General features: G+C 35.0%; 2 protein-coding genes across 3 annotated transcripts; one reads left to right on the top strand and one right to left on the bottom strand.

Moving 5' to 3' along the window:
- Positions 1–3,924: 3,924 nt before the first annotated feature.
- On the top strand, positions 3,925–16,369 carry METTL5 (methyltransferase like 5). Of its 2 annotated transcripts, none has more exons than XM_037849422.1 (7): positions 3,925–4,216; positions 8,903–9,017; positions 9,377–9,558; positions 10,315–10,397; positions 14,352–14,403; positions 15,778–15,827; positions 16,269–16,369. In XM_037849422.1, exons 2-7 carry the CDS (start codon positions 8,908–8,910, stop codon positions 16,305–16,307), a joined length of 516 nt encoding a protein of 171 aa, XP_037705350.1. In that variant the 5' UTR covers positions 3,925–4,216; positions 8,903–8,907; the 3' UTR covers positions 16,308–16,369. The 2 variants fall into 2 exon arrangements, with proteins under 2 accessions (XP_037705350.1, XP_037705349.1); XM_037849421.1 differs by having other exon boundaries at positions 3,925–4,356.
- SSB (small RNA binding exonuclease protection factor La) lies at positions 14,896–27,998 on the bottom strand. Its single transcript, XM_037849420.1, has 12 exons — positions 27,887–27,998; positions 25,593–25,667; positions 23,554–23,657; positions 23,293–23,467; positions 20,168–20,275; positions 19,986–20,086; positions 18,458–18,529; positions 18,099–18,141; positions 17,578–17,718; positions 17,024–17,210; positions 16,759–16,890; positions 14,896–16,459 (listed from the first exon to the last, which is right to left on the bottom strand). The coding sequence occupies exons 2-12, from the start codon at positions 25,656–25,658 to the stop codon at positions 16,371–16,373; spliced, it is 1,218 nt and encodes a 405-aa protein (XP_037705348.1). The 5' UTR covers positions 25,659–25,667; positions 27,887–27,998; the 3' UTR covers positions 14,896–16,370.

The raw sequence follows: 27,998 nt of genomic DNA, 5'->3' as shown, positions 1-27,998 counted from the left end.
TAGACAAACAAATGCTGAGAGAATCTGCTAACAAGAGACCTGCCCTACAAGAAATACTAAAGGGGGCCCTATCAGCTGAGAAAAAAAGAAAGGAGAGAAAGGTCTGGAGAAGGGCACAGAACTAAAGAGTTTTAGTAAGGGTACATTAAAGGAAATAGAGAGAGGGAAAAAATACATCAACAAATAAAAACCAAAGGATATGATGGCTGATTCAAGAACTGCCTTCACAGTAATAGCATTTGAATGTGAATGGATTACACTACCCAATTAAAAGATTTGGATCAGCAGAATGGATTTAAAAATATGAACCATCAATATGTTGCTTACAAAAGACTAATCTTAGACCCAGAAACACAAAGAAATTGAAAATGAATGGATGAAAAAAAATATTCCACGCAAGCTACAGCCAAAAGCAAGCAGGAGTAACAATATTGATCTCAGATGAAATAGACGTTAAATGCAAGGATGTCACAAGAGACAAAGAAGGACACTATATACTGATAAAAGGGACAATTCAACAAGAAGAAATAACAATCATAGATGTTTATACACCCAATCAAGGTGCCCCAAAGTACATGAGACAAACATTGGCAAAACTGAAGGAAGCAACAGATGTTCCACAATAATTGTGGGAGACTTCAACACATTACACTCTCCTATAGATAGATCAACCAGACAGAGGACCAGTATATAAACTGAAAACCTAAACAATACGATAAATGAATTTGACTTAACAGAAATATATAGAGCATTACATCCCAAACCACCAGGATACATATAAATTCTTCTCTAGTGCTTATGAAACTTTCTCCAGGATAGATCGTATGCTAGTTCATAAACCAAGCCTCAATAATTAAAAAAGAACAAAATTATACAAAGCACATTCTCTGATCACAATGGAATACAACTAGAAGTCAATAACCATCAAACATCTAGAACATTCACAAATATCTGTAGGTTAAACAACATACTCCTAAACAATCAGTGGGTTGAAGAAGAAGTAGCAAGAGAAATTGCTAAATATCTAGAGATGAATGAAAATGAGAGCGCAACATATCGAAACTTAATGGGATGCAGTGAAGGCAGTATTGAGGGGGAAATTTATAGCTCTAAATGCATACATTAAAAAGGAAGAAAGTGCTTAAATCAAAGAACTAATGGAACAACTGAAGAAGTTAGAAAATGAATAACAAACTAATCCTAAACCAAGCAGAAGAAATAATAAGGATTAAAGCAGAAATAAATGATAGAGAAAAACAACAACAAAAATAAACAATAGAGAGAATAAGATAAAACCAAAAGTTAGTTCTTTGAAAAGATCAACATGATTGACAAGTCCTTAGCTAGAATGACAAAATCAAAAAGAGAAAAGACCCAAATAAACAAAATAATAAATGAGAGAGGGGACATTACTGCAGATCCTGAAGAAATTTTATAAAAAATCATAAGAGGATTCTATGAAAAACTGTACACAAACTATAGATAATGTAGAAGAAATGGACAATTTCCTGGAAAAACACGAACAACCTAGACTTATCATAAAAGAAATAGAAGACCTCACCACCCAATCACAAGCAAAGAGATCCAATGAGTCATCAAAAAGCCCAGGGCCATCTCCCTCTACCTAAGCCAACTTCAAAGGTGAAATCACTGTCCTCCCCCTTACGTGGGATCAGACACCCAAGGGAGTGAATCTCCCTGGCAACGTGGAATATGACTCCCGGGGAGGAATGTAGACCCGGCATCGTGGGATGGAGAACATCTTCTTGACCAAAAGGGGGATGTGAAAGGAAATGAAATAAGCTTCAGTGGCAGAGAGATTCCAAAAGGAGCCGAGAGGTCACTCTGGTGGGCACTCTTACGCACAATTTAGACAGCCCTTTTTAGGTTCTAAAGAATTGGGGTAGCTGGTGGTGGATATCTGAGACTATCAAACTACAACCCAGAACCCATGAATCTCGAAGACAATTGTATAAAAATGTAGCTTATGAGGGGTGACAATGGGATTGGGAAAGCCATAAGGACCACACTCCCCTTTGTCTAGTTTATGGATGGATGAATAGAAAAATAGGGGAAGGAAACAAACAAACAGACAAAGGTACCCAGTGTTCTTTTTTACTTTAATTACTCTTTTTCACTTTAATTATTATTCTTGTTATTTTTGTGTGTGTGCTAATGAAGGTGTCAGGGATTGATTTAGGTGATGAATGTACAACTATGTAATGGTACTGTGAACAATCGAATGTATGATTTGTTTTGTATGGCTGCGTGGTATGTGAATATATCTCAATAAAATGAACAGTTAAAAAAAAAAACAAAAAAAAACCCAGGGCCAGACAGCTTCACAGGGGAATTCTACCAAACTTTCCAAAAGAACTGACACTAGTCTTACTTAAACTCTTTCAAAAAATTGAAGAAAAATGGAATACTACGTAACTTATTTTATGAAGCTAACATCACTCTAATACCAAAGCCAGGCAAAGATGCTACAAGGAAGGAAAACTACAGGCCAATCTCCCTCATGAATAAAAGATGCAAAAATTCTCAACAAAATACTTGCAAATTGAATCCAAAGACATATTTAAAAAATCATACACCATGAACAAGTGAGGTTCATTCCAGGCATCCAAGGATGGTTCAACATAAGAAAATCAATCAATGTAATACAACACATTAACAAATCAAAAGGGAAAAATCAAATGATCGTCTCAATAAATGCTGAAAAGGCATTAGACAAAATCCAACATCCTTTTTTTATAAAAACATTTCAAAAGGTAGGAATTGAAGGAAATTTCCTCAATATTATAAAGGGTATATATGAAAAACCCACAGCCAGCATAGTACTCAATGGCAAGAGACTGAAAGCCTTCCATCTAAGATCAGGAACAAGACAAGGATGCCCGCTGTCACCACTATTATTCAACACTGTGCTAGAAGCACTAGCCAGAGCAATCCAGAAAGACAAAGAAATAAAAAGCATCCGAATAGGAAAGGAAGAGACAAAACTGTCATTATTTGCAGATACGATCTTATATGTGGAAAACCCTGAGAAATTGGCAACACAGCTACTTGAGCTAATAAACAAATTTAGCAAGATAGCAAGAAACAAGATTAATGCACATAAGTCAGTAATGTTCCTTTACACTAGAAATGATGTAACTGAAGAGACACTGAAGAAAAAAATTCCATTCTCAATAGCAATTAAAAAAATCAAGAACCTAAGAATAAACCTAACCAAGGATGTAAAAGACCTATACATAGAAAATTACATAACTTTACTAAAAGAAATAGAAGGGGACCTAAAAAGATGGAAAACATTGCATGTTCATGGATAGGAAGGCTAAATCCCATTAAGATGTCAATTCTACCCAAACTCATCTACATATTCAATGCAATTCCAATCAAAATTCCAACAGCCTACTTCGCAGACTTGGAAAAGCTAGTTATCAAATTTATTTGGAAGGGAAAGATGCCGGAATTGCTAAAAATATTCTAAAAAAGAAAAACAAAGCAGGAGGACTTATACTTCCTGACTTTGAAGCTTACTATAAAGGCGAACGAAGAAGGAGGCAAAGGACAGAAGAGACTGCTACACTTATTTTGAGAGGAAACTTGGGAGACAGGCGACAGAAAAGATTACAGTAAGTCACAACACAAAGTGACCGTGGCCTGGATGTACTCATCACTTTAACCCGCTCTCTTCCCCTATTCCTTGAAGGCCGCAGCTGTTGAAGGAAATTCTAGAGAATAGTGGCCACGCAACAGGCAGCAAAGGCTCCCGGGGGTGCAAAAAGGGCAGGCTCTCAGAATACTCAGGGAAGAAGCGCCGGGTTGCTAGCGGAACGCCTGCTGCGGGCTGGGGTTGCAGATCGGCATGGGACAGCTAAGCCGGAGACGCATGCGCATGTGAGTGGCGGTGTTTCCTGCCCGGGCCGAGGTGCTGGTCATGACACGTGGGAACTTTGCTTCAGATCCACGCCGCCGCTGAAGGGTCTTAAGGCTTGGGACCGGAGACTCTGGTCGCCACTGGCACAGAGAAGGAAAAGGGCGGAAAGCGGGAACAGCCTGGACGGGGTGCGCCGTGCGCGTCCACCTAACTTGAAGAACGCGTCTCCAGTTTGGCCCAAACTCGCGGTCTGTGAAAGGGGCGGAGTAGGTGGAAGCAAGAGCCAGGTTAAAGAGATTTCTCCGCCGATGCAGTGCAGTTAAATCTGGGGTACGCACGGTTTTTTTAAAAGAAAAAAAAAATGAAGAGATTAAGGTTGAAGGAACTAGAGAGTCGCCTGCAACAAGTGGCTGGATTCGAAAATCCCAAACTACTTCTAGAACAATATCCGACCAGGCCGCACATTGCAGGTAGGGCGACTGGTGACCACACCCTTGCTTCCGGGGTCAGTCCCCTTTACTCCCTGGATGTTGAAAATGGAAGTCAATTGGATACAAAGAATACCTAGAGAAAATCTGCAGCAAGATCACGTAACGCTTTAGAGAGGCCTTCTCTGATACCTCAGCTACAGACATCCCCCAATACAAACACACACGTTATCCTTTTACTGTTTGGTTTTTCTGTATACCCTTTAACAGTATCAGATATCTTTTTAATGTTTTTATTTGTTTTGTTTTTTTTTCTCTCATTAGACCATAAACTGCTTGAGGGAAAGGAATTTGTTGGTCCTGTTCACACTTGAATTCCCAGTGGCTAGAAAAGTTCCTGGTGCTAGTTAAGGGCTGCGTATAAATAAAGATCGATTTCCTATTACAGCGAATTACGAGTGCACGGATTCCTATGCTATACTGTGCTCTAGAACTGAATACTAAAAATGTTAACTGAGGTCTTGAATTTAACAAATCCTGAGTAGGTACTATATAAAGATAACTATGCATTTCAATTTTAACCAGTTATCTGAGAATCAGCATTCGTGCTTGATGCAAGAAATTGATACTGAGCATACAGGAGAGAACACAGGAAAAAACATTTATATTTAATACATGTGTTACCAAAGTCTTTGGGGAATCTCAAAATTCATCTGCAGAAGGCACCTGCAATGAGGAATCTTTTCCAGATCTAACGTGGTAAAACTTCTGAGCTGCCAATGAATATCAAGAATACATTCCTAACTGAAAAAGGTAGAATTTAAAATATATATGCATACAGCCAGGAAAAGATACTGAAGTAACACTGACAATCTGTAATGTGTTTCGTTTACTGAAGCTAAAATTGGTGCTTGGAAATTTTACAATTTTCAGAATTATAATCTATAGTATCTTGGTATATTCAATTACTTAAGAGAATGTTTCATGTTAGAACCAAAAGGGATTCCTCCTCCTGAAAGACTCCCCTGCTTCCCCACTCTTAGATAATAATCTCATTTAAGAGGATTGCACTTAAATATAATACCATAATAAATTATGGTATGTCTGTATATGTGCTGTATTTCCAGATTTACATAATTGCATAATTTCCAGGTCACAAACATTATATATATGTACATTGTGTGTATATAAATGTTTGCAAAATGTTTTTAAATTGCTTACATTTTCTATAAGCATGTTATTACTTGACTTTTAAATCTAAAAAACTAAGGCAAAAGGAAGCCCATTTCATCATTTAATTGTTATGGGAAATGATTCTTAAAGCCTTATACAATTTTATCATTTTTAGTTAGCAAAATCATATTATTTTATTGCTATGTGATGTATGTAATGAAATTGCTAAAAAAATATAACCAAGTCAAGATGCACTCAAAGTGCTTTGTAAACTTACAGGTGGTTGTTTTGTTTTGTTTTAGTTATCAAGCATGGGCTTAATTTATCTAAAAGGAATCCAAAGAAGGTGATAATGATAATGCATGTTAGGATATATGTTAATTTTTAAAAAAGTTTTTAAAGTCAAAATAATATGTGTCAAGGTTTTTAAAACACCAAAAAAAAAAAAAAAAAGAAAAAAGCAATTTCGTTATATCCCTCTTCACCTCTAGCTGCACTCCTCAGACACAACTCCTGTCAATTATTTAAATTTCATTGTTCTAGTGATTAATTCCACATTTTTAAATGTTTGTACATCTGTTTCTTGGATTGTTAATTTTAAACATTTTCTGTTGACTTCCTAGAGTGCTAGGTGAGGATTTAGTTGACATATAGCATCCCCACTTTTCCTCTCCCTCCCCCCAAAATAATTGCATTGTTAGTGTTCTTCTTCTATTGATTACTTCTCCCACCCCCAAAAAATAATAAATGCATTGTTATTTTTATTCCTCTGTGGATTGCCTTTGTAATTTTAAATAATATACTTTGTTTCTTATCAGTATATCAATATAGTCTTTCTTTGAAAGTGACCTATTTTCTCTGGAAATTTATAGGATCTCTGTAATCTGGGTGTGCTGAAATTTCACAATAATTTCACAGTGTTGTGTACATTCCTGGCACAAATGGAAATGGTCTCTTTCAATTTGAAGGCTCAGTCTCTCTTGAGCACTAAGAGATGCTCATCTGTAGTTTGTTTGAGAATGTCTTTTGCCTCTCTGACCTCTCTTTCTGTAATTCCGGTTAACTGCATATTCAACCTCCTAGATTAATCCTCTATCCCTTATCCTTCCTCTGGTATTTCCTGAATCGTTGTTGTGTAATGCGGAAGATTTCTTTACCTTTTTTTTCTAACCAGTATATTGGATTTTTTTTTTCAGGAAATGGTACATTCTTTGTTGCTGTGCCTTTTCTATGCCTTATTCCATTTCCCACATTAAAAATCTTGAAATTCTGTGGAAATTTTTAGTCAATTTATTTCCATTTTTAAAAAATACTTATTTTAAAAACTAGGAACTTAAAACTGCCATAAAACAAATGGTCCATAAAATATTCCTTTCCTTATGAAGCTTTTATTTTGCATTATTATTAACTGTGTTCTAATATTAAACTTAACTGTTCAATTCAGACAAATAGCTATGGAACTGTTCTTTTACCACTGATTAAGACTGGAGTGGCAGGTATTGTATAGAGTATTCATTTAGTCTTCTGAATTTTCTAAGCAGACTGTGTTGTAGGAATGTGTGTAAGTTGGAATACGTTTCAGTGTTTGATTTAATCAATGAAAGATAGATATTTTTGTCAAGTTCTCCACACGTCGGCTTACTAGGAATCGTGTAAGCCTTGGCATGATCACTTGATTTAAAGGATTTGGGGCCATTTTTCAGCTTCTTATTGAACGATGTTCAGTCTCCCTCAGCTAAGTAAACTTGCCGGCAATGCATTGTGAGCATCATGACAGCTTAATACAGTGCATCGCCAGCATTCATTTAGCTGGTTGGTTCTGAATGATCACCTGAACAGTGAAGCCTGAAGTTTCTGTTGGTGGGCTATTCATCAGCAGCCAGGTTGTCAAGACAAACATCTTTGACAGACACCGTGACAAGTTCGTCAGCAAGCAGAGATTTGCATAAAACTTCACAGGGCATTTCAATAGACTTTACTTTAACTGAAGCAAAGGTGGCCACCATGTCTGATCTTGAACCATCAGTCTCCTTGTGACACATGGGGACAGTGTGAATCCCACCAGTTTTGTAGACAACTTATAGGCACAGAAGGAAGAGTTGGTTGGACAAGATGGTGACAGGATAAGATCTAGTGCTTCAGGCAAGGTAGTATAGCCATCCTTTCAGATAACCCTTGAGCCAAGGCATGTTATCATATTTCCAATGAAAAACTGACACAAGGTTATGTGAGTTGAGGCCAGTTTTCTTGATTTAGATAATGACTTCTTTAATGTCTTCTGCTAATAACAATCAGTTTCACACCTAGTGTGTAATTTGTACATAGGTGTGCTCATTCTTTGAGACACTAGCTTCAAAGTCACCAACACTTGCAACAATCAGAATAGTACAGTCACCCTGTATTATGATTACAATCCTTGTAATTGTGATTTTGATAAAACCTCTGGATCTTGGGTCATGAGTGATGGCCAGTAGTCCTTACTGGGTTCAGATATCCACAGGGAGATATCAGTGGTGCTGCTCATGCTTAGCCTTCCAGTTTACTCAAGACTCTTGTGGTATTTGAAAGATCTCTTTCCCATCTCAGAAGTTTCTGCCTTGCTTTCCAATGTTTCTTTTATCAAGTCTACCTCATGTAGACTATGAACATGTGTCTGTTGATCATAAATATATGTGCCTGAATATATGTATTTAAAGGCTACATTGTAGATGTAGGTCTTTTCCTTTCCCATTCTAGCTTGAGCTTATACCTTTGTCTGTTGCAAAAAAGTTCCATACCCTTTTAATGTGAATGCTTGTTTAATATTAGTGGTTTCCAAACTTGTGGATTTTACAGATAAATAAAATTTCAAAACAATTTTGGAGGCTGATATAGGGTTGTGAAATTTATATTTTGACAAGGAAGGATATTTTAAAAACCCATTAACCATCCTTTCATAAAAATAATATTTTAACATCAAAGAACTATATATGACTGTAGATAGTGGATTGTATATCATGGATGATTGTATGGTGTGTGAATGTATTTCAATAAAACTGAATTTAATAAAAAAAAAAACTATATATGTGTGTGTGCATGTTTGGCAATGTTTTGAACAGGGTGAGGCAAAATAAAAACTTTTTTTCTCATTTTTATCTCAGAGACTAGTCAAAATGTTTTCATTCTTGACATCATCAATAGACTAGTTTTTGGAAACCACTGCAAGGTGTTATCTTCTTTTGTGGTGCCTCTTATTATATACCAAGTTATTAAATCTTATTTTTTCTTAATAATCTGGAACATCATTGGGAGAGGACTAAATAATGCATGAGAGGAGAAATTATTAGAATCATTTGCACAAAATTGGATTTTCATCACTAGTTTGCTCACTTATTCCCTAATGGTTTTTTTGTTGTTGTTGTTGTTGATCTTTTAGCTTGTATGCTCTATACAATCCATAACACATACGATGACATTGAAAATAAAGTTGTTGCGGATTTAGGATGTGGTTGTGGAGTGCTTAGCATCGGAACTGCAATGTTAGGAGCAGGGTAGGTGATCTAGTATATACTGTTTGGGTATGGGGTGGCTTTAATAAGAAGCATAAGTAGGATCGACTGAATTATATTATGGTACTCTACAGTATGAGGTGGGGGGAAGAAAGTACATTTAGAATGGACAGAAAATCAAAACAAATAAAAATGATAACAGCAGTCAGACGCCTCCCTGTTATACAAAACCTGCTTCCAACCCCTCGCTTGGATGGGAAATCATGCTGTTGAAGAGCAGAGCTCACCAGCTCTTAATTATTTTGCTAATTGGGTTAAAAATATATACGGTAAACCAGCTATTGCTGTAGTTGTAACTTGGGAGACATAAGTAGCCACTCTTTATATTTTTTTATTTATAGATTGTGTGTTGGATTTGATATAGATGAAGATGCACTGGAAATATTTAATAGGAATGTGGAAGAATTTGATTTAACAAATATTGACATGGTTCAATGTGATGTGTGCTCATTATCTAACAAAATGTCCAAGTCCTTTGATACGGTAGTTATGAATCCTCCCTTTGGAACAAAAAATAATAAAGGTTAGTAACAAGAATCACATGCACCAGTGTATTTGTGGAAAAGCAAGGTTTTAAAAAACATTTTGTCATTGATTGTTTCAGTTAACTGATTTTTGTCACTATTCATTAAATAAATACTATCTCTTACATGGATAGTAATTACAATTTCAATTTCAGTTTGTTGAAAGCACAGCTAGAGAATTGAATTTTTCAATTTAGTTTAGTTTTCCAAAATTTGTATTAAGTATCTTTATTCATTTATTATGTACATGTGAATGATTTGCCTAACCCTTACGAATGAGTATGAAACCTATAAAGGATTTTATACTTTTAGAACCTTTTTTTATGCTTTAACACACTGAAGGGTTTTAACATGTGCCCATCAGTAATGATTCACTGTAGCTATTAGTTTTGTATATGTTGTAGGCAAGAAGGGTAGGGGATAAGAGGAAGAAAGGACACACATTGTTTAAAAAGACCCCCTAGATGATTGTGATAGTGTTCTTCCAGTTTCTTTCTCCCCTTTGAAAGTCACTACTTTGGAATATAATATTAATATTTTTACTTTAGCTTCATTTAATGAAGACAGTATAATTTAGTTCTATTAAACTTAAAATAATATTTTGATATTTATTTGTACTGTGTCTTTTTCCAGAATTTGAAGTAGTTATTTTGGAATTTGGAAAAAGCTGTTTCTAAATCCTTGTTATTTATTTAACCTTCTGTTTTTGAGAACAGGCATATAAATTTAAATAGGAGCTTCTACTCTCTTCACAGGGACAGATATGGCTTTTCTGAAGACTGCTTTGGAAATGGCAAGAACAGCAGTATATTCTTTACACAAAACCTCAACTAGAGAAGTAAGTTCAAATCATCATGATATTCTGTGTCATTTATTTTTAAATTCATGACAGTGTTTTAAATATTTGCTCTGAATACCAAATACCAGAGTATCCATTTCTTCTGACCTTTTTAACATCTGGCACTTAGATACTAAACTTCCCCTTTAACTAGCTAACATCTGTGATTAGCTTTCTTCCTGCCTAAATAGTTAGCTTCTTTTGTCATAGATCTCTGCAGACAGGAACTGTTGGCAAGAAAGGGGCTGTAGCTCAGGAGTAGAGAAATGTAATATAACTAGGGTTACAATATGTCCTGGTTTGCCTGGGTAAATCCTGGTTGATGCCTGTTTTCCCAGTGTCCTAATGTGGCCTGATATGCTAAAGGGAGGCAGTAAGGCTTGGGTTTTTTTGTTTTTGATTTTTTATTTTGAAATAATTTCAAACTTATAGGACAGTTGCAAAAATAACATATAACCAATACAGAGAACTCCAATATATCCCCTACCCAGATACCCAGATTTACCAACTTTTAACATTGTGTCACATTTGTTATGTCATTCTATTTATATGACTTTTTTTCTAAACATGTGAGAGCAGGTTGCATACATCATTCTCCTTGAACAGCACACATCATTCTTCTTTAATACCTAATATTTCCATGTATATTTCCTAAGAGCAAGCTATTCACTTTAAAAACCTCATTAAGTACAGTTATCAAGTTCAAGAAACTTAACATTGCCATAAAGCATACAGTCTATATTCCACTTTTTTCATTTATCCCAGTAATGTCCTTTTGGGCATTTTCTCTTCCATTATTAGATCCAGTCCCAGATCTCATGTTGCATTTAATTGTATTTGTGTCTTTAGTCTTCTTGAATTGTGGAAATATATATAACATGTAAATTTTTCCATTGCAACCACTCCCAAGCATACAATTCAATGGGATTAATCATATTCACAATGTTGTGCTACCCTCACCACCATCCATTACCAAAACTTTCCCATAACCACAAATGGAAATCCTGCAACCATTATGCATTAACTCCCCATTTTCTCTCTTCCCCAACTTCCACCCGATAAAACCGTCTCTCCGAATTTGTATATTCTAGCTATTTTGTATAAGTGGAATCATACAATATCTGTCCTTTTGTGCTTATTTCACTTAACATGATGTTTTCAGGGTTCATCCATGTTGTAGCATGCACAAAGTGCTTCATTCCTATTTACAGCTAAATAATATTCTATCCTTTTTGTTTATCCATTTTCAGCTAATGGACATTTGGGTTGTTTCCATCTTTTGACCATTGTGAATAATGCTACTGTGAACCTTGGTGCACATGTATCTGTTTGAGTTCCTGCTTTTATTTGTTATTTGCTAGAAGTGGGATTGCCAAGTCACATGGTAGTCCTGTTTAAGTTTTTGAAGAACCAGTGAGGTTTTTAAGAAAACTGAACCTGGAGTTGAATAGACCTGCATTCAGAACCCATATCTTCCCTTTATTCTTCTTGCCAGCATATAGCACATGCAGGAATATAAATGGCAGTTGGGGGAGAGGGAATTTTTATTTCAGCATCAGTGTAACAGTGATTAAGAACAGACTCTGGCACCAAACTGCCTGGATCTGAGGTCAGCTGCTTCCTAGCTGTGTTATCTTAGACAAGTTACTTGCACTTCAGTTTCCTCACCTATAAAGTGAAGCTAAGAGTACCTGTACTTTGTAAGATTGTTGAGGGATTCAATGAGTTAGTAATTCCAAAGCATTTAGAACCAATGTTTGACATATGTAATGGTTATGTTTTAGTTGTTACTATTGCTTTAAATCGTATATGTAGTAAAAGAGATTTTAAGTGGTTTTGTAGGAAAAGCATTTTATTCATGTAAATACAGTATACTGGAATCCAGTTGGAAACAATAAATTCTGAATATATGTAATCTAATGACCCACATAAAGGTATAAAATCACATGGCTAAAAAGAAATATACTGCTAACAATGAATAGTGGTACAAGTAAGTAGGCAAAAAAAGCACAATAAAACTACTGCTAAATGAATTTCCATTCAATACATGAAAGCAAATACCAGTAAATATTACCTAATAAGCATGACATAACATAAATGTTGTCTAATTCATATATAGTTCGTGCTGACCAATAAAATATACCAGTAAAAAATAATAAAATTAAGCAGCAAAATCCATTATTTGAATGAATTCCTGTAGCCACAGTACCCAATACCTTACATTTTCATTGCTTGGTGTTGCCATGCTACACCACTAGGAGGCAGCATTATTACCACTGCCTTGGGAGGTTTGATGATTGAATTTTAAACAAATATTTCATTAAGTGCAGACTTCTTATTTAGACCGTGAAGTATTTGTGAGTATAGTAAATAATTTAAGAAATTAATCTGGTTAGATGGTGCATGCTATTAAGGAGGTATGAGGAATGAACTTCTAATATTAAGACAATCCCTCTTTCATGCTCTACATATATATACTATAAGTTTTTGGTAGTTTTGCTGAAGTATAACTGCTTGGTTCTCTCTCCATAACATACATGCATTTGATAATTTTTTAATAGAAATACTGAGGTGAAAAATAAGTGTTCTGGCACATAAGCTAATAGTTATGTGACTCTCAAAGCTGTTGCAATGTCCTACTTCATTGGGCATTGTGAGAATTTAGGTCTTAGCTCATACTTCAATTTGACAACACTGCACTACTCTTTCAGTGTATATCCCTAGGCTGACCCCATTCGTTCTTTTATATCTCTGCCAGAACAATCATATTCCATTGTATAATCTAGCATCTAAAACCTCTTTTCACTAACCATACGACTGACATAGTAAAGGAATGCCATCATAATTTATTTCTCATAAAGTCATCAAGGATCTTATGATTCCATTAAATTATAGTATTATTTGGGTTAAAAAATCTACTCTTATACAGAAATTCTTGATCTCCAAATAGGAAAAAAAAAGTCTAGAACTAGAATTATCTACTAAGTTCAAGAGAAAACTATAAGCACAAATATTAATGCCAGTATTATTTGTAACAGAAGAATTGGAAAATAAAATGATGGGGAAAATTAAGTATTTTATTAATCAACTTAATGCAATTAATAAGTATTACTATGAAGACTAATCAACTTGGACAAAATATTTAAATACCAAATATTGATATTTCTACTGTATTTCTAGAAAATTATGCATGCATATTTTAATTTCGTGGGATATAGGCAACTTTCCTTTTTCATTTCCATTGTTAGAATGTTATATGTATATATTTTAAAAATTCATAAAGCAATTTTTTCTAACAAACCAATAACCAAAAATTAAGTTTCTTATGAAATGATTTAAGAATTTTAGGCCTGTAATAGCTAGCCTATTTGGTATTTAACATCTACTAGCACAGTTGAAAGTGCTTTACATGGTTCTTCACAACAATTTGGCACAAGATACCATTATTATTCTTATTTAAGATATTAGGAAACTGAGGCACAGAGAGAATGAGTAATCTGCTTGGAGTTACGTAACTGGCAGGTAGCAGAGGTGCAATTCAAATGCAGACAGTCTGGTTACAGCAACCATGTTCTTAACCAGTGTGTCATACTGTCACTGTATTTTGCCTGTGAACATAGTTAAATGGTTTGCAGAAGGATAGCTGGATATTCTGTGAATGAAGTAATGCAGAAACTGTAAGTACATTATGCACTTTGACGGATTTCTGCAATAATAGCCTTAGTACTTGGATTTACTTATGTAATTTGATTCAGATTGTTAAATATATTGAAATGGCTTGTTTTATTTTCAAAATTACTATGCATAGTTGAAGCTTTTATAAAGGTCTAAATTCTAAGGAAATTTTTAAAAGTTAAAATCTTAATATCAAATATTAGTAAAAAAGCAATTTTAAAAATCATTTTAAAATATAATTTAAAAATCAGTTCATATGAACATGTTATTTATGTTCAGCATATTCAAAAGAAAGCTGCAGAATGGAAAATCAAGATAGACATCATTGCAGGTAAGAATAAATTTAAGTTTCTCACAAAACAAATCCCAGTCCTAATTATCTAAAAGGGCCAACATGCATGAGCCCAACCAAACGTTTTATACAGGTACTGAGGAAGAAAAAAAAACACTGTAAGAACATCTACTTTTTCAGTATGACAAAATGTGCATGGTTTGATAATGAAGTTGGAAATGAAGCAAAGCTAGGGTGAACATAACCAGTTTACCTGAGACTATCCCAATGTATGTATTTTACTTAAAATTTATAATCATGCCCAAGTATTTGGTTACTCCAGCTGCAGAAAAAACAGCATCCCAGTGACTGAGGGCATCGGATTGAACTTGGAAAATGCTACCATCAAACAAGCATTAAGAGCTGCACGCATCACCTTTCTATGCCAACTTTCTAATTGCCCCTGGACTCAAATAATGAGCAATTGAGACATCATAAATTAAGACATTTTTTAGTGGGACACAGGATACAGACACCCAAACCATGATTAAATCATGTTTGATAATTTTTATTAGTAAATTGGGTAATATTCACAAACATCAAAATGGGAACAGCATGTTACTAGAAGCTAACTATAATCAAATAATTTTGAAAGGTCTGAAATAGAATGCAATAGAGAAAATTGGTTTTTATGTGATGATAAACTGGCCATTAATTGGCACTGTGGTGTTAAACATACAACTAGCAATATCACTGGTCATAATTTACATAGTAATGTAATGTGTAAAAAGAATACCTTACCTAATTTAAGGTATTACAATCCAGAATGTGATATGGAACACTTAGAAGTTCTAACAGTATACCAGTTCAGAGCCTTCTTATTACAAGAGTGGTCCTCAGACCATCAGCACTGACATCTCTTGGGAGCTTGTTAGAAATGCAGAATTTCAGACCCTACTGAGACCTACTGAATAAGAATCCCCAGGTGACCTGATTGTACATTAAAATTTGAGCTCTGATCTAGAGGGTCAGAATTCATGATGCAGAAAACAAAGGATAACGTAACTCATTTCCACTCCTCTAAAATGGGTTTTAATTACATTATTCTTTAAAAAAATAAGATTTTGAAATCATGGTTTTTACAATTAAGGTAACTATAGATTATCAGGAAATTAAAACTGAAAAGGTATTTTTTTTGTCCATTTGTTATTCTTTTAAACTCCCCTGTAACTAAGTTTCAGTATAAATGGCCAAATTAGCAGAACTGCCAACCTCAGTTTGCCATGGTTAATTATCATTTGAGGGATATCTCAAGCCAGTTCTTAGAAAAGTGAAAGTGTTATAGCTCTAAAATGTTAGGCTTACCAGCAGTTAATCAGAGTGGTAAATGTTTGGAAATGCAATTTTTATCATTAGATGGCTTTTGTTTTACAGAGCTGCGATATGACCTTCCAGCATCATACAAATTTCATAAAAAGAAATCAGTAAGTCTCTTGATTCTGGCCTAATGACATTTCAGTATGAAAAGCTTTGTAATAAGTCATTATTACATCAAGTTGTCCAGGTAGATATAAGACAGAAAGCCTAGTCGATACAAGAAGTTAGGAAATATGATAGGTAGCTGTACAATGGGCCAATGATCTAATCAGCCAATACTATGGTTTAAGTTAACAAGTCCTTTCTCAAATGCTTTGGGCACAAAAAAGAAAAAATAAACTAAGTTTTTGCTCTGTTTATATAGTTTATTAAGTTTGTACTAACACAGTCTCATATTACAAAGGCAATTTAGTGGAAGAAACTTCCCTTTGATATTTGAACCATCTGAAATAACACAAACAGAAATATACATTAAAAAAAACTCAAGTGGATAACAAAACAAAACAAAAAGACCAAAAAAAAAAAAAAAAATCTTTCCTTTCTTACAGGTGGATATTGAAGTGGACCTAATTCGGTTTTCTTTTTAAAAACTCCAAAGACAAAAGCAGCTTAAAATCTAATTAAAATGAATAAAAATTTTGTTTCCTAAGCTACTGGTCTCCAGCACCATTTTCTGTTTTCTGTTGTTTTGATGCAGGTTCTTCCTTGTCTGCTTCTTCTCTTGCTCTTTTCACTGTTCCTATTCAATAGCAGAATTAATTTGTTAAATTCAGTGTATTACTCCAAAATTATGTTTAAAAAGATTAGCAACTTATTCCCTACAGTAATAAGAAAAGGCTTCTTCTGTTAGTACAGACCTGCTCCCTAACCTTATCTTCCAAATTTCCTTGTCTCCTGTTTGTAAAACAGCAAGAATAACGTAAATCACAATAAACCAATGTCCCTTGAAATAGCACATCCCTGATCTTTCTTGCACATAACTGCTCATGAAAGTACAAATTTCTCACCAAACTACAAAAGGACTTAGAAAAAACTTACCAGCAGCACCATTTTCATTACGTTCATCATCACTATCAAACTTAGTTTTCTTGCCCTGAAACTGTACTTTTCCTTTAGCAGACCCAGCCTGAGCAGCTTTATTTCCCTTTCCTTTTCCTTTAAATCGACGACCTGGAGACATAATTGAGAATTTAGTAAAGAAAAAATTTAAATCTCATGTCAATGTTTTTAGGCATTGATTAAAATTTTTACTCAAAACAAGTTAAAATAACCATGCTGTCTAAGAAAAATGAGAAGAAATGACCTTTTGATTTCCATTTGTTTAGGGATTCTTGTTGATCTTCTATGATTTTTTTCAATGCATCTTTCTCCATCTCTCCTTCTAATACTTCCCAAGTCACATCTTTGTTTCTTAATTGTAGGTTACCATTATTTGCATCTTGGGCTTTATCCAGTGCTTCTTTAGCTTTTTCTTTAAATAGGATTATTCCCTACACCAAAGACAGATAATGAAAGTCACATCTTTAGTTTTCAGTCCCACAGTTAACTTCATCACTCAAAGTCTTTTTCCTACAAATCTCCTATACTATTTCCACCACATTTTACTGAACATTAGAAGAAGAATGCTACAAAAGTAACTTGCAGTTGTCAATACCAACAGCTACTCATAGTATAATTCGAGGAAAAAAATCAAGAAATCACGTCTAGTGGCAGCAATAACAAAACAAGAAGTATCATGTACAAACTATTTTCATAAACACATTAATTTTTAAAATGCTAATTTAATCTTCTAAAAGACCAGGCAGTTTTTTATGGGTTTTTTAAAAGACTATAAAAACCACATTAATGTGTCCAAACCTCTTTTGCTCCTCTGACAAAGTCTATCCATTTTATTTCACCATGACTTGAAAAAAGGATGTGCAAATCTTCTCTACAGGTCTGATCATCTAAGTCACCCGAAAATTTCAGCAAGCATCCAATCTTTTCTTCTAGAGATTTCTATAAAAATACATAAGGCAATAAGAAAGTTTCTAAAAGCAAATCAAAAACCACAAATCATAAATGACTTACCATTACTGTCTAATTTCAGAACATTTTCATCACCCCAAAAAGAGGAAAAGTTAAAAAAGGAAAAGTTAGAAATGAAAGTGCTATTTTAAAGTAGTTTTAACAATTAAGTGTTTTCCTTTGTCATCCTTTGTTGTTCTGCAATGGCTTCTGATTTTAACCGATTTAATTTCTTCTGTAGGTGATATTTAGTTTCTTATAAGCTATATACACCTTGTTACTAAACTAAACTCTCTGGTTAAGTAGTGAGTAATTTAGGCAATGATATTTGTATATTACTTTAGGCAGGTACCAGTAATAAATATACTTACCATTTCAGCATCTTCTGCCAACTTCTGTTTTTCTTCTTGCTCTCTACAAATAAAAATGTAACTGAAATTTTTTTCACTTAATATATAAAGAAATTTAAAAGAACCTGTTTTGTTTCAAATATCAAGAAATTGAATCCTAAAGTTAACCTTGATCACAATCACTAAAGTACTTAATAAGGCTCTCAGATATTTAAGGCAGATGAAGACCCCAATTTTTCACTACCAAAAGAAAGGCCTATTACCACCCATTTCAGACCTCATCATCAGCTGTTCCCAGAACCACTTTAATCTACCTTGGTCAAACTTTTAAGAAATGAAAATGTTATGACTAGTTCAATGTGTTGGTGGTATATACTTACTGTTTAGCTCTTAATTTAGCTTCCACTTTATGTTGCTTTCTTTCTTCATTCTTTTTTGCAAAGTAATCTTCCCTAAAGGAAACAAAATATGGAGGCTAATAAGTTCATAAAAATGAAGATTAAGACTATAAATTGTTTTGAAAATGATTTGAGACATGCAATAACAGGGAATGGTAAACAACTTTTCTATCAATATACTCGATCACCTAAAAATTCAAAATATGCCAAGAAAATTACTCTCATAATTTTTTAAAATAGCTATATTGAGATATAATTCATATACCATAAAATTCACTTTTTTTACGGTGTACAATTCAGTGGTTTTTAGTCACACTGTTTTATAACCATTACTACTATCTAATTTCAGAACATTTTCATCACCCCAAAAAGAAACCCCACACTCATCAGCAATCTCATGTTGGTTTTAGTTACCATTCAAGTTTGGGGCCGGGGGGAAAGTAAGCCATGTAAATACCTGAATGTTTCAGAGTGTGATAATTTCACAAAAGGAAAATCTCTAAAATCTCTGAGTCCCCAGAATGAAAGCAGTCATGAAAAGCATAGTTAAATAACTTTGACTACATGCTACAACAAAGATGAACCTTGACGACATCATGTTGAGTGAAATAAGCCAGACCCAAAAGAAGAAATATTTTATGATCTCACTTACATGAAATAACTAGAATATGCAAAATAATAGGGACAGAAAGAAGACTCCAGCATACCAGGGGTGGGAATGTGGGTGGGGAATGGGTGTTAATGCTTAAAGGGTACAGAGTTTCTATTTGGGGTGATGGAAAAGTTTTGGTAATGGATAGTGATGGTAGCAAACAATTTGAATATAATTAATGCCACTGAATTGAACATTGAAAATGGTTCAAATAGGAAATGTTATGTTGTATGTGTTACCATAATAAAATAAGCTTTTTAAACAAGGAAGATGAAAAAATAATTGAGGGTTGAACACCAACAGCATGATTCATCACAGTGCATTTCTTAAGTAAATCAGGTTAAGTACATGGCATTTAGAAGATTGTTATGCAAAAGTAGGGTACTGTGGCACTACAACTAACTTCTTGAAAATGTTCTAGTTCATTCTCATTTTTAGATATACATACATATAAATTTTAAGAATGTGACCCTCTAATCATTGTACTATATTAAAAATATAGGCAAATACAGCCTATTGGAAACAAGAACAGGTAAAACTTAAGTGATTTTTTTTTCTCTAACCACACCAAAAGCCCAAATTTTCCTATCCAGACTGAGTTTAAGTTATAGATGCAAAATAAGCAGTAAAACTTCTTAACCTCCTTTAATAATTGCTAACAGTGAAAAGGCACACATAAACCCTTCCTTATAGCGTACAGTTCCCAATGAACAAGTTTCAAGCATTTCTTAAAGGATGCCAAAGAATAGTAAAAATACTGCCTTTGTAGGGAATGCTATTCCATCCTAATTTTTACCCCAGTGTGTTAAATCCCTATACCTAAGTGGCCAGATGAAGCATCAGCAAAAAAAAACTTACTTGAAAAGTATTAGCAGGTCTGTGTCTTTGTATTTCTGGTCAGGAGTCTCTACAAACTTCTTAGCAGATTCAATGCTATCAAACACAGCAAATATTGATCCCTGTAAAAAGGCAAAAAGATTAAAAACTTAGGTCCCATATATTAGACAATAAGAAAAGTCTGTAACATCATATAATCATACCTTAAATGCTTTGTGCAATGTTCTTCTCATCTGAATATTTAGTACTTGACCTTTACCTTCCAACCATTCTTTTATGTCATCAAGGGTTGCATCCGTTGGGAAGCCTTTCTGTGAGGAACAGAGAAAAATGTAAAAATAATGGCTTCTCAGGTAAACAACTGACCAGAAATTTTTATTCATTTTATCTGTGAATGAATCCAGGACACACTTACCTACTTACCTATCTCCTTCTATCTGCTTTTACTTCTCTTATCTCTCTCAAGCTTTTAACAGCCCTGGTTAAAAGCCACTGTTCTCCAAATGAATGTCAACCTTGCAAAGTGTTTGAAAAAGGGGTGGTATTGGGGAAAAACATAATCAAAGCAAACTGGAGTCTATGGTTAACAGTAATACTGTAATATGTTTCCATTAAATGTAACAAAGGCAATATACCAAAGCTAAATGTCTATGAGAGGGGGATATAAGGGAGAAGTATGGGATTCTTGGTAGTGGTGGTGTTGTCTGACCTTACTGTTTCGTATGGTATTATAATTTTTTAAACTTTTTTATTATTATTTAAAAAAATTTTTTTTTGAAGTAATGAATATGTTCAAGTGCTGACTGTGGTGATGAATGCACCATTATATGATGATACTGTGAACAATTGTATGCTATGGATGATTGCAAGGAATGTGAATATATCTTTACAAAATTGCAGGGAAAAATATAAACAGAGGGATACAAGTACTAAAGAAAACACAGAGAGAGGGATGTACCTACTTACTGTTGGTGGGGAAGCAGAATGGAGTAGCCTATCTGGAAGACAGTGTGGTGGTTCCACAAGAAGTGCATGTGGGTGCCATAAGGTCCTGCAACCTCATTATGGGGTATACACTTGGAAGATATGAAAGCAGGGACATGAATGGACACTTCCACACTGGTGTTTATGGCAGCAGTATTCATGGTTTGCAATGGATGGAGGTGGCCTAGCCTAGGGGTACGTCTACTGATGAATGGAATAGTGAACTGTGTGTGCATACAATAGAATACTGAGCAGCTCCAAGAAGAAATGAAGCTGTGAGACATGTAACTAGGTGAACAGATCTTGAGGACAGCATTTTGAGTAAAATACACCAGAAATGAAAAGATAAACATTATAATGCCTCACTAATATGCACTAATATAAACTCTGGGAATTGAATCTTGAAGCACAGTTTATCATGGGAACGCTTATCGTAATGATACCTAGATTGTAAGCTCTCACAGCAGTCATATCTATTCCTGAGTTGTAGTGGCTATCTCTAAATTCTGAGATGCTGAGCTTTTGTGTATAAACTTGGTTGGTCCCTGGAACTTTGGGTATCTGTGTGACACCTGAAACTCAGACCTAGTGCTTCACAGCTATGAATGTCAGTATTACCCCATACAGCAACTGTTAAAAAAGCTGAAAAAAAGTTCAGACCTCAATTAGAGATATGAATGAAGTAGATCTGGTTAGACTAAGGTAAATCAGACCAAAGGGTAAAGGACGATATTGACTATGTTTTAAAACTTCAACTTTTGTGTGAGACCAAGGGAGAGATGTTTATCTGGTGAGGGACCTATATTTTCTGTGGCACACTAAATAATTTAACTTGTATGGTCGGTTTATTCAAACACCATAATTACATGGAACTTTGACTAGAATGTGAGATCTGGTAGGTATGCACAGGTTAGTGTGGAATTCAGATACATCCCAAAGTAATTTGGGCAGAGAATGAGGATTTGCAGGGACCCCTGGGGAACTTGGAAAGAATGCAGAAATGCTGGACTTCCCCACCTGGTTTATTACCAGTGTTCTCACAAACATTGAGGACTAACAGTTTGGTAGGATGAGCCCTCAATCTTGGGACGTGCCCTTGAGAAGCTTGCTGCTGCAAAGGAGAGGCTGAGCCTACTTATAATTGTGCCTAAGGGTCTCCCCCCAGAGAACCTCTTTGTTGCTCAGATGTGGCCTCTTTCTCCAAGCCCACAGAGCAGGTGAACTCACTGCCCTCCCTGCTATGTGGCACCCAACTCTCAGAGGTATACATCTCCCTGGCAACATGGAACATGACTCCTGGGGATGAGCCTGGACCCAGCATCGTGGGATTGAGAAAATCGTCTTGAACAAAAGGGGGACGTGAAATGAAACACAACAAAGTTTCAGTGGCTGAGAGATTTCAAATGGAGTCGAGAGGTCACTCGAGGGCATTTTTATGTGCTGTATAGATATCCCTTTTTAGTTTTTAGTATATTGGAATAGCTAGAAGGAAATACCTGAAACTATTGTACTGCAATCCAACAGCCTTGATTCTTGAAGACGATTGCATAACTATGTAGCTTATGTGGTGTGACTATGTGATTATGAAAACCTAGTGATTCACATTCCTTTTGTCTAGTATATGGACAGATGAGTAGAAAAATGGAGACAAAAATTAAATGAAAAATAAAGTGGGATGGGAGCAATGGAATGTTTTAGGTGTTCTTTTTCACTTTTATTTTTAGTTTTAAAATTTTTTTTTTTTTTTTTTGGAGTAAGAAAAATGTTCAAAAGTTGATTCTGGTGATGAATGCACAACTATGTGATGGTACTTTGAATGGTTGATTGTACACTGTGGTTGACTGTAGGGTATGTGAATATATCTCAATATAACTGTATTTTTTGTTTTTTGTTTTTGCTGCAGAATAATACAGTTAGGGACAGAGACAAAACAGTATTCATGTGTTAATAACTGTTGAAGTCAGGTGATAGTACTTTATCCTATTCACTTTACTTTTGAATGTTTGTAATTTTTCATTAAAAAATTATTTAAAAATCTGCTAAAGAATATTGCTATTCTATTTAGCTGTTGATAAATAAGAACAGTTAATATGCACTTGGTGCTTAGTGTATGCCTAAGAGTTTGGTCAATGTTCAATGGGCTTTTTCATTTAATTCTCACAACAGGACTATAAGGTAGAAAACATCCCCATTTACGAAGACAGGGCTTAGACAGGTTAAGAACATTGCCCAAGGACTTATAGTAGGTGGTAAAGCTATGATTCCTAAGGCCTTACTTTTATCCACTCTATTAGTTTCTTAATAAATGTTAAGATATACTTAAAAGCATAAAAGGCTCACTTACAATATAAACGGATCTGTTTTTTACATCATTTTTATACTCGTCAGTCACTTCAGGGAGAGGTTTACTTGGAGATCTTCTGATTTTAGTTTTATCTTCACTTATTTCCATGAGTTCTGCCTTAGATTTGCTCAATGCTTCAACTATTACATTAAAGTCTGTTGTTAGACGGTTTAACCTAAAGAGTATATATAAAATCATTGTAAGACTTAGTAATAACACTTGTTAATAGAAAACCTAAAATGATTTTTAAAAGGCTTTTACCTATTGAATTTTATCATTATCTCCAAAGGTACCCAGCCTTCATCCAGTTTTATCTGTTCCTTTAAAAACTTGTCCCGTGGCAAATTAAAGTCGCCAAAATAATACTGGAAGATAAACATATTTCAGACCATGATATAACATCAACTGCAATCCTAGAATTTTTCTATTCTTTAAGAATACGTGCCATGACTTACAGGAGGCAATAAACAGCAATAAACATTTTCCCTTAAATATACTATAATGATATATTTATCATACAAATTAACAATAAAACTAAAATGGTGATTACCAAAACAATATAACTGACATGACACAAAAGAGACTAGAAAGCCCTAAAACAAGTCAAAATATATTTAAATATTTAGTATATGAAAAGCTTGTTGTTTCAAATCAGTATGGAAAAAATAATTTTTTTAAAAAAGGAATAAACTGGCTACTAATTTTTAAGTTAAAAACATAATAGGTAAAGGTTTACCTAATCTAAGCAAAAGTACTCTTTCTCATATAAAGGAAAAGGAAAACACAATACATGAAAAGACCCAGGTATGAGTATTTGGAATGCTCAAAAGTAGCATAAAAAAGTAAACAGAGAAGCTTGCTAAAAATTCTTATAAACCAAGAAGGGTGGGAAATGAACACTCTCATAAAAATGGTCAAAGGACATGAAAAAACAATTACAAAAAGCAAAACTGTACTATAAACACTGAATAATTCAACCTCACTATTAATCAAAGAAATGCAATTTAAAGCAATTGAACTAGCATTTTTCACCAAACAAATTGGCCAATATTCTAAAAATGAGGATAACTAGTACCAGCCTAATTACAGAAAAACAGACATAGAGGGAAACAAGTCAACTGGCCACATATATATATATCAAAAGTTCTAAAAAATGTCCATTACCCTTGAGCTAGTACATCCCCTTCTTGGAATTTTATCTTAAATCAATAAACATGTTTACTAAGATTTATATATGACTATTTGTCATAGAACTATTATAGCTAAAACACTGGAAATATCCTACATGTCAAATAGAGGATTGGATAAATTATTGATGACACAAAACTTCAGACCTCCAAAAATGCACACTATGTTTGGTGGGGGAAGAAATAAAATTATATTAATATGAATATGGGCCAAAGAATGAAAGAAATCAGGTTTTTAACCTTGATTACCTCAGGAGAGCAGTATTTGAGAGATGGCAGGTTCTAAGAGGGACATTAACTTTTTCTATATACATTTTTGCATTGTTCCAAGTATTAAACACAGAATGAACAATTTGCATTTTTTCTTCGTATTTATAAAGAAATTTGTGGGGAAAAAATGTAACGTATGACTAATTTTAAATGGCTAGATAAAAAAAAAAAAATTAGTTCTGAGAGTTACCAAAAAATATACAATATGATCCTAAGCTTCCTCAGTAAGAATATGAAACTTAAATTACAGGTCAGGTCCCCATTATATTATGCAACAGTTACCGATATTGCATAGCTTCAACCTAGACACACTAATACCTGAGTTCAAAAAATGCTAAGAGAGCTTTTTAAAAAGCTGTGTTAAAGGTTACAAAAACTGAAAAGAACTAATTGGGAAGGAAAACCTATTCGGATCTTCAAGAAATAAACTGTTATTTAACAGGGAAGGTACTTTACAAACAATATGTTATCTTCTTACTGCACTCTTCTACGTGTTTTACATTTTATCGACTAATTTAATCATCTTAACTTTATGAGGGGGGTACTACTATTATCCTAATTTTCTAGACAAGGAAACTAAAACAAAAGAGTTTATTTACACTAGTCTACAGTATTATCTTTAGGAATGTTTTTGGCCCTTGGATTTCATAAACTGGTACCACCAATAAGAAAAACAACTATGTACTATTATATGTTAATCTAATTTCAAGAATCAAAGACAAACCAAATGTTGAACATATCAGTATACTGAAATTAAATAAAGTTCTTTTAGTGTTTGTTTTGAGGCTCTAAATTTCCTTTCAGGAAGCCTGTTTCTGGAGTTTAATAGCACAAGGATCATACCTCAATTTGATGACAGATTTTGGCCTCCAGGGCAGCCATTTTTTCATTATCACCATTTTCAGCCATTGTGGCAACCTGAAATTTTCCCAAAATGGCATAAAGAGGTTATTTACAAATATATATATGTGTCAAGACCAGAAAAGGTGAATTAAATATTATCAACATCCCATTGTTTTCTTAAAAATCAAAAATGTCTCCTTTAACAGGTTCAGTTTTTCTAGCTGATTCTTAAATATCTCAACAAAGCAAAACTGTGAACTAAATAGAAAACAAAAAATTATTGATAATCTACCCCCCTTTCAGTAAGTCACTGCCCCATCTTCTATAACAAAGCAACTGGCTATCTTCACTTAGCTGATCAAACAACATTTAGGAAAGAACCCCTTCTACCATTTTTTCCAGCTTTAAACAGATCACTATCCGTATATTTAAAAACAATTAGTAAGCTGATTTACCACAAACTTGTCAGCAAAGATCAGGTACCATAACTTTAATGTAGGAAAAAAAACCTGTCCAAATATTGCATTCCAGGGGGTTAGAGTAGATGCTGTACAACATTAACAAACATGAAAACGAAAATTTGAGAGTATGGGGACAACAAGACAACCTTAAACTGAGAGGTATGCCTATTGATTCACTAAGATATTTATTAATCTTACAGCCAGTTTCCTGTTTCACATCCCTAACATTTGTATTGCAAGAATTCAGGCTGTGAGGTTGGTTTGCTAGGGATCAGAAACCAATCTGCTAACTTCAAAGTACCTGCTCCCTGTGATCTACTAAACTCTTTTGTCCACAGTGCACAAAAACCTATCAGTAGGAACTATCATCAAAATAACCAGAATATGTAAATTCATGGAGAAAGACAACTAGAGTACTGGGGTGGGGATAGAATTAGGGAATGGGAAGTTAATGCTTAATGGCTACAGAGTTTCTGTTTGGAGTGATGGAAAACTTTTGGTAATGAATGGTGGTGATGGTAGCAAAACATTATGAATGTAGCACACAATTCAGTGATGCTACAACATGAAGCATGAAGACATCATGCTGAGTGAAATACAGACAGGAAAGAGCAAATATTGTTTGATTTCATTTATACATAATTAGAATATGTAAATTCACAGAATCAGAAATTGGAATAAAGGTTACCAGAGGGAAGTGCAATGGTGGGGAATGGAGAAGTAATGCTTAATTGGTTCAGAGTTTCCGTTTGGGGTGATGGGAGAGTGTTGGTAATGGATATTTTAGCATAACATTGTGAATGTAATTAACATCATTGAACTGCATATTTGAAAATGGTTAAAATGGAAAATATTATGTTGTATATATGTTACCACAATAAAAGCTAAAAAAAAAAAAAAAAACACCTTATCAAGGATATTTGGATGTTTGTTTGACAGTAAGGACTAATGATGAACTATCACTGGTGCACTTCTTGGAAGCTCACTTGATGCATCACTGGACGCTCTTGCAATGGGGATTTACATAGTGTACATCACACTACAGAATCTCCTCAATCTTATGCATTTGTCTGTCTACCACAATCTTTATTGGTCAGTTACCAAGGCTATTATAAAGCAAACAGTGAGATAAAAAACTATTTAGTACCTACGAGAATTTTTCGGCCTACCTTATTTTGGAACCTCGTTTCATCAATAGTTTCCCAGAATGTACAACTAGAAGTGAAATATTACCCACGGTTTCCGATTTCACACAGCAGAAGCCTTAAGGTGAGTGAATGAGGACCCTAAAAGCCAAGGAGGGTGACGCCTCGGGAATACCTGCGGCACCAGCTCTCCGGCCTCCAGCCAGTACCAGTTTCCACGGAAACCTCCGGCATTTGACCCGCGCCCATCTCCCCAGAAATTTACACAGGTTGTCCAAAACGTCCACGTTCGGCATTCTAGAAGGCAGTGTATGTCCGAAACCTAAGAGACGCGGTGGGGATGCGGGCAGTCTCTGCCCCAAAGACCTCACCAGAGCCCCGTCCTAAAGCAACCATTGGCTCGCCTGGGCCCCAGCCACGTGCAGGAACCCCAGGCTCCCGCACTCCTCTCAGCCACCGGATCCAGAGCTCTGCCGTGGCCCGCGATCCCTCTGTTCTCTTGACCAGCGCGCCCCTTCGATCTGAGGCCCACGAGAGGCCGGGCCCGGCCTGCTCGCCCCGAAGGTGAGGAAGGCGAGGGACAGACGTGCCCCTAGTGAAGCACCGAGGAAAGGGAGCGCGCCTTCGCGCTTTACGCAAAACAGCCTCTTTTGGACCTTATTCTCATTAGCCACCGAGAGTTGCTCACCTTTAGGGACCTGATGTCGCAGAGCCGCGCCGCAGGACCACCAGCAGCAACAGCCTGCACTTCCAACGCCTCCGGAGGCCCTAACGCGCTTAAAAAAGATGGGGGCCGTCCC

This window comes from Choloepus didactylus, chromosome 9, assembly GCF_015220235.1.
Source record: "Choloepus didactylus isolate mChoDid1 chromosome 9, mChoDid1.pri, whole genome shotgun sequence".
Lineage (NCBI taxonomy): Eukaryota > Metazoa > Chordata > Mammalia > Pilosa > Megalonychidae > Choloepus > Choloepus didactylus.
The sequence above is the reverse complement of the archived record's forward strand: the minus strand, read 5'-3'. Positions and strand labels throughout refer to the sequence as shown.

What these genes read in the sequence shown, in the direction of transcription:
- METTL5 (XM_037849421.1), top strand. Translation starts at nt 4,248, where the DNA reads ATGAAGAGATTAAGGTTGAAGGAACTAGAGAGTCGCCTGCAACAAGTG. An exon ending in GACCAGGCCGCACATTGCAG is followed by an intron (nt 4,357 to 8,902) that starts GTAGGGCGACTG and finishes TTGATCTTTTAG; the next exon opens with CTTGTATGCTCTATACAATC. An exon ending in TGGAACAAAAAATAATAAAG is followed by an intron (nt 9,559 to 10,314) that starts GTTAGTAACAAG and finishes CTCTCTTCACAG; the next exon opens with GGACAGATATGGCTTTTCTG.
- SSB (XM_037849420.1), bottom strand. Translation starts at nt 25,658, where the DNA reads ATGGCTGAAAATGGTGATAATGAAAAAATGGCTGCCCTGGAGGCCAAA. An exon ending in GACCTGCTAATACTTTTCAA is followed by an intron (nt 18,530 to 19,985) that starts GTAAGTTTTTTT and finishes TGTTTCCTTTAG; the next exon opens with GGAAGATTACTTTGCAAAAA. An exon ending in TAATGAAAATGGTGCTGCTG is followed by an intron (nt 16,460 to 16,758) that starts GTAAGTTTTTTC and finishes GCTATTGAATAG; the next exon opens with GAACAGTGAAAAGAGCAAGA.